At 36.6% G+C, this 7,210-nt stretch overlaps 1 protein-coding gene across 2 annotated transcripts; it reads right to left on the bottom strand.

The window, feature by feature from the left end:
• Window positions 1–545: 545 nt before the first annotated feature.
• Window positions 546–4,887, bottom strand: LOC125201157 (probable linoleate 9S-lipoxygenase 5). 2 transcript variants are annotated; one of them, XM_048099126.1, is made up of 8 exons: window positions 4,683–4,887; window positions 3,021–3,551; window positions 2,586–2,927; window positions 2,420–2,505; window positions 2,238–2,345; window positions 1,849–2,153; window positions 1,498–1,761; window positions 546–1,418 (listed from the first exon to the last, which is right to left on the bottom strand). In XM_048099126.1, the coding sequence occupies exons 1-8, from the start codon at window positions 4,885–4,887 to the stop codon at window positions 665–667; spliced, it is 2,595 nt and encodes an 864-aa protein (XP_047955083.1). In that variant the 3' UTR covers window positions 546–664. The 2 variants fall into 2 exon arrangements, with proteins under 2 accessions (XP_047955083.1, XP_047955082.1); XM_048099125.1 differs by having other exon boundaries at window positions 3,021–3,554.
• Window positions 4,888–7,210: the final 2,323 nt, after the last annotated feature.

A 7,210-nucleotide genomic window follows, 5' to 3' on the forward strand; every position in this document is an offset into this window, starting at 1 on the left:
TTTAGTATTCAAAATTTTTAATACTACTGTTAAATAAGAATGGAAATATTAAAGAAAAAGACAATGTAATGAAGCTGCATTTAATGCCTATAATTGTGTGTTTGATTCACAACAAAATATATTGTACTTTTATGGACAACAGCAGGGGATTAATTTATAGGTTGTTGTTCTCATATAGAGGATTAGGTTTTCGGTAGATCAAATTGCATTCTGTGTATTCTTTAAATGATTTAGATTTACGAAACTTATTGCACAAAGAATGTTTAGTTTCGAAATTAAAGGTCACATTTTTGGTCAATTTACAATATTTGCTATCAACCTTTAATATTATTGACAGTTATGATCAAATTTCTCAAGTGTATAAGAAAAATAATATGTCAGCTTGAAGTAACTGTGAGAATAGTGTGTTCCAAAAACACCAAATGATATTTTATAATTTAAACGAGTACCATATAGTGTGCCTATTAATAATTTAGGAAGAAATCATGCTTGAATGGATCTCCACACCAAACAAATAGATAAAACAAAGTATTATTGATAACAGGAACAAAGTTACATGAGTAAATCATGACATTACATGCTGAATCTAGAATCTATTTATTCAACAACCAACAACAAGAAGAAATCCTAGATCAGCACAAATTGAAACCAGATGAAAAACACATCAAATAGAGGTACTATTAGGAATCCCTCTACCCGTTAATCCCTCATCACTCGTGGGATACAGCAAGGTATAAGGCAGCTTTGCAGGCCCAACTCTGTTCTTCCACTTCTCATCACCATTCATCTCCATGATATTCCTCTCCACGCCACCCAACTCCTTTCCAAACCTCTCAAACGCCGCCAGCGCCTCCTCATCCTTGGTCCACACCGGGGTGTCTCTCTGCCCGAGATATATCTCATCCGAGGTATGCCTCGATAGGATCTCGATCAGGGCAACCCCCAGTAGCGTCTGTAGCCTCGCCGTGATGGTCTTCAAGAAAACCTTGTCGGGGTCCGTCTTCAGCAACTCGTAGTCCTTGCTGCCTGGCTCAGGCATGAACTGTCGGCTCACGGTGGGGCGGTTGGGCATGTACCCGGCATAGGGGTACTGCCCGAAGTTGAGCGCAGCATGCAGCGCAGATGCAATCCATATTATGATGGTGCAGCTGTCGATGAGGTCCTTGCGGGTCTGCATTTTAGGCCACCACGGGGCGTCCTTCTTGTCACCGTGCCCCTCCTCTCGGAGCTCCTTCCACCATGATTGTAGCTCGGTGTCACCCTTCACAGCCTCGTCTGAGGGATAGTAGAGGTTGCAGTAGTCATTCACCCATGTGCTTATAGCCGACCAGATTTGGAGGCCGTCTACTGCGTACGGATAATCCTCCATCACTAGGCGGATTCCATGTGGGGAGTTTGGATCTTCCACAGCCATACCTCTGCAGAGTAATATATCATATGATGAATCAACTTACTACACAAACAAGAATTGGAATAATGATGGTGTTTGATTACTACCTCTTGAGTAGGTCAGCTGGGAGTGCCTGATCCGCGAAATTCCAGTCCTTGTAGATAAAGGAAGACAACTCCATGGCATATCGACCAGGGAAGACAGTCGCCTCAAGAATTCCTCCGGCATTGATCAAGATTTGTCGTGCAAAAGCATTGATGTTCATTGTGTCGCGGAAGTGGGGATAGAGAAGCTTATGAATAGGGTGCATCACACTCAGTTGTCTGTTCGTTGCAATAACCACCGGCTCTATCGCAGCATGAGTATTCAACCTACATATAAGAAACCATATTAAATTTAATTATTAATTGCACCGAATTATATGAAAAAATAATTGGTGAAGATGGTGTGTTAGTTACCAATGGCTGATGAGCTGATGAACTCCAGAATCACTGACTCCAACAAATGCCTTGGCCAGCTGCCAAATCGAACCCTCAACGCCATCTTGAGCAGGAGTGTACACCTGACTCACTGCTCCGTGTTCATCCCCATCCGGATGCGGGAGGCTGAGCTCAATAGCCAAGGGCCTCAAACTCCCATCATTCTGCAAGAAAAGCACAGTCCTTGTAGCGTACATTTTCGTAGTAGTGGTATTGATCCTCCTCAGATACGGCATCAACGAGTCGTGATGGTTTAATATGAACAGCCGGTTCGTCTCCAATGCCTGCAGATCAGTCAGAATCACTGATCATTGCATACCATCAATAGTACTGTGGCAGCAATCATAAATTAGTACAACCCTAAATACCTCTTCAAGAGTGAGCCCATCGACTCCATTCTTGATATGATCCCATGTTATCTTGCTACCCTGGTTCCCATACAGTTGAGTGTCAAGATTGCTCTTGGGAGGAAACTCCTGCAAGTTCATATGTTTAGACAACATCATCATATAAATCAAATCAATGCAACCGTATTGGGATTTGAACATACCTGCAGACGACTAATTATGACAGGGTTCATCCCTGCAACCATCTCTTTGGTAAACTCTTCGTCAGTCCTCCACGCAGTCTTGCTCTCTGTCAAGACATTTTCACATTAGTCAATCATCAAATTCTACTTCTGACTGTGCTTTGGTAATTCAGATTTGAAGATGTACCTTTGATGATATCAGGCATTGGGTACTTGAAGAAGCCCTTAGCATCTCTATGAAAAACATCGTTGAGCAGCTCCATAGGGACATTGTCATATATGTTCTGAAGCAGAGCCCCTTCCGGCAGCTTGAACCCCTCCTCGTAGATCTTAAGGACGTCTTCAAAGCTCTCGAACTCGTTGCTGAGGGTGGCACACAAATCCGTTAACACAGGGAGAAGGAACTGGAAGACGGATTTGAGGCCATAGCCAAGAAAATCAGACATCTTCAGATGCCCAAAACGCTCGTCTCTTGGAACGTAGATGTTCAAGCTCATAATCAATGGGATCCTACTCTCAGTGTTCGGATCTACACATCACAAAGACAAACTCCATTATTCAATCTTCTCACACAATAATAATGCTAATTTATTTATATTGAGAAGGAATTGAATTACATTACCTGTGCGAGTAGGAGGCCTGCCAGTTCTCCCACGACGAGGATAAGGGTACTGAGAGGATCCGCCAAGAACGGGTCGGGCGGAATCCTCACCTCTATCAGGGTCGCCCAAATCATTGTAATAAGCGTAGTCATAGACTCGGTCCCATTCCTTCAACTCTCCAGTGCCATCTCCTCGCAAGACGAGGAGCTCCTCCTCTCTATAGGCCAAAAGTGGAGGCGGGGTTTGGGAAGGGAGATAGGCCTGATTGGCGAAGAAGATGCGGTCGGATTTGTACTTGTCAGAAGGGTAGACCCATGAGTTGCAGACGAAGTGCATGGGGGCATGCTCGTGGCCGGGGACGCCCTCCAGAGTTAGGGTTTTGAGGAAGAACTCGCTGTGGTGGTTGTTCTTGATAAGGAATGCGCCCGGGATTCCGATGTCTATTTCATGATCGAATGTCACCTCGTATGCTGAATCTTCTGGTTTCAGAGATGGGATTTTTGTGATCCATCTTTCTAGCTCTGCTCCTTTTCCCACCTTCCCCTTGTTTCCTGCTTTTTTATTACATCACAAAAACCCTGAGTAAATCTTACATTGTTGCCGCTGACAATAGTGTTTTCTGTAAAAACCGTTGGAATTTTGTAATATGTTCCAATTTCGATGCTGACAAACCAATATTATTTTTATCACGTGGCTATTTTTGGGCCTTATTTAGTTGGTTTAATGGGGACCCCACTCATTATTATTTTACTCCCTTCATCCTAAAAAAAAATGAGTTCGACACGAGTTTTAATGTAGATTAGTAAAATAAGAGAGAGGTAGAGAGAAAAATTAATTAAAATATTGTTATTGGAAAATGAGTTCCACCTCATTAGAGAGAAAAAACTTTTTAAAATTAGAAAATGCATATTCTTGTGGGACGGACTAAAAAGGAAATAGTGTATATTCTTGTGGGACAGAGGGAGTATAAAATACTGTATACTGGTTCTGTCCTTATAAGTATTCTATGAATATGAAAATACAAAGCAAGAAGTGTCTATGTATAAAGATATATAACGTATCTAATTTAATGTAAATTTTATATATTGTACAAACTCCAAATATGATTTGGAACGTTAGAAAATGTCGATAGAAAATGTTAACACAGTGTCACTGGTTGATGCTATCTTGACAATGTGTTGACATCAAAATCTTGAAATTTTACAATGTGTTGACATTGTGTTAAGAAGTTTGGAGTTTGTAAAATATATAGAGTTTACATTTTATCACTACCGTAGCTGATTAATTAAGAGCAAAATATATATAGTACTCCCTTCGTTCCATAAATTTTGTCACACTTTGACCGGGCACAAATTTTAAGAAATGTAATGGAAAGTGAGTTGAAAAAGTTAGTGGAGAGTGGTGGGTCCTACTTTTATATGTATTAGGTTTGAGAATGAGGTAGTGGAATATGAGGTTCCCTGCTCAAAACTGATAAAAAATGAAATGTGACAAATTTTGTAGGACGGACAAAAATAGAAAAATGTGATAAAATTTTAAGGGGCGGAGGGACTATTACACAGTGAAATGTTTTGGCGTTATTAATATTGGTTGGTTGAAAAATCATGAGGAATAAAGTTCATGCATAGACATTGATGTTTACTAACACATATATACAAGCATAACTGAGGGAGAGAAAGCACCTTCAGAGTCGGAATGGACGGAACTGATGAGATGAAGAGTAACGGTTTGACCGACCAATTCGTGAAGACGATCGAGAAGCGATGCTCCTACATCGTTGAAGTCTAGAACACTCTTCCTTGTCAGCACCACTCTTCCTTTTATCTTCTTCACCTCCTCATGATGTTTCCCGTTCCCGTTCAGCGCATTCACTATGCCGTTCAACATCTCTCACTCGAAATAATGAAAAAGTAGTGTTTTGCAATGAACGGATGAATGAAGAAGAATCGGAAGGCGGATGTATTTATAGAGAAGGGTCGATGCGCGCGTTTTTAATCATCAACTACTCATTTTCCATATTTTGGCTCTATTTACAATTTATCTAACCATTTTTATGGGCTGCATGTTTCTGTATATTTTTGTTTTATCCTTTCCCATAAATGCATCGAATTGAATTGATAACGTGTTTGTGGGGCTGCCCCTCCCATAATGTTAGACTTCTAAGGTATATAAAAAATTGCACGAGGTAAATGTATAGAAATGTGTTAAGTAACATATTTCCCAAAAATATCATAATGTTCAAAATTTGATATTTTTGAATAAAAAAGGCAAAAGTATCCTATATATGTGAATTTTTTGAGCGAGGTAAATGTGGTGAAATGTGCATCAGGCCGAATAATTGTTGGTTGTATTCTAGGGTTTGCATGAAAGGATGGCCAATATTTAATTTCAAATATCTAAAAATTGATTCGGAATTATGTTACATTATTTAAAGATTGGGTACTAAGATGTGATTGTTTAAAGGTTGGGATATCTTAAACATTAGGATAATTTCGTATGTTTTCTATATATATGGGTGCAGACTCAAGCTCAATATACATTGGATAAACTAGAGTATTTAAGTAGTAATTTGTTAGTAAATTTCAAAATATATGCAAAATTTTAGTTTTGTATACCAATTTTAAAATTTCCTTGTAAATCATCAAATTGATTGGTTTATTCTAATTTTGCAGTCAAACAATATATAGATTTTGTTGTACTTTTGCATCTAATTATATAACTTGTTGACTTATTTACATGAAACCAAACAATATAACGTTTGCTGCAGCAAAACACCATCTTATTACACTAAGTTGAAAAAAAATCTTGTTTAATTAAATTTTGTATTAAGGCAGGTAATAGTAAATATATTGATTAGTTCAGAATATGTCATTAATAGTTGGTAATTTATGGTATACGGAAGCACAAAAATAGAATTCTATTAAAGTTTAGAAATTCAGAGACAAATAAGTTTATAATAGTGGCACAGAGTACTAATTCATCCGTCGAAAAATAACATTATTTTATGCAAGTGACTTGAGAAAATCTTATTCAATCATTGGCGACGAAGAACATACAAATATACAATATGAAGTGTTGGCTAATGCAAAAGTAGATGAACGAAGAGGATAAAATTAAAAAGTACAGCTAATGTAAAAATGTGTTCTAATTTTATATACTCCATTTTTTGTTTGCTCTATAGGAGTATACTGTATAACTTATGACAAAAATAATATGTATCAATTAAATTTAAATTTAGGGGTATTATATAGTACGTGTATAATTTACATATTATTTATATTTTTTTCATAAAATCCAAGATTGTTGATTTTAATATATGTGATAATATCTCACTGAAAATTATGGCCGGATTTGGTATTATAAAAACAATCGACAAAAATAATTAATGATATGTTATGCATAATGACACGTAATAATAGATACAAAGTGAATATCATTAATTAAAACATGGTATTCCCCCGTCTCCCATTATTTATCAAAATTTTTGCTATTTTGTTCGTCTCTTATTAATTCTCTATATTTTTTTACCATAAATATTAAATATGTTCCATATTCCACTAATTCATTTCACTTATATTTTTTTATAAAACTAATATATAAAACTGAGATTCATATTTCACTGACTTGTTCAACTCACTTTCTCTTACATTTCTTAAAATTCGTGATGGAACTAAAGTCGACAATAGTTAAGGGGTGGAGGAAGTTTACAACACATACACATTTTTCAAATTTTGCACTTTTTGAAATATGAAAATAAATACTAATATTCCTAAATTTGCGATTAGGGTTTCCTCTATATTTTTGGGTGACGGAAAAATGAGTCCACGTGATCTAAAAAGAAAAACAGACTTACATAACAGGGACGAAGTCGAAGTAATAATAGTAGTGGTATTATTATTACTATTACTATTACTATTACTATTACTATTACTTTTATTACTTTTCCAATCCCCTAATATGTTTCATTATGATTTAGCATGGATTTTAGAAAATAGTATAAGAAAAATAAGTTGAAAAAGTTATTAGCAGATTGATACTATATTTCATGGTTAAAATTGGAAAATATTTCACAGATAGAGAAAGTAATAGAATGTGAATAAGAATGAATTAATTTAATGTGAGATCTATTATTAAAAATAATAAAAATAAATTGGAATAATTAATTAATAAATGACGAACAAAAACGAAGGGGTATGAATTTATTATTACC

The sequence above is a fragment of the Salvia hispanica genome, chromosome 1 (genome assembly GCF_023119035.1).
Source record: "Salvia hispanica cultivar TCC Black 2014 chromosome 1, UniMelb_Shisp_WGS_1.0, whole genome shotgun sequence".
Classification (NCBI taxonomy): Eukaryota; Viridiplantae; Streptophyta; class Magnoliopsida; order Lamiales; family Lamiaceae; genus Salvia; species Salvia hispanica.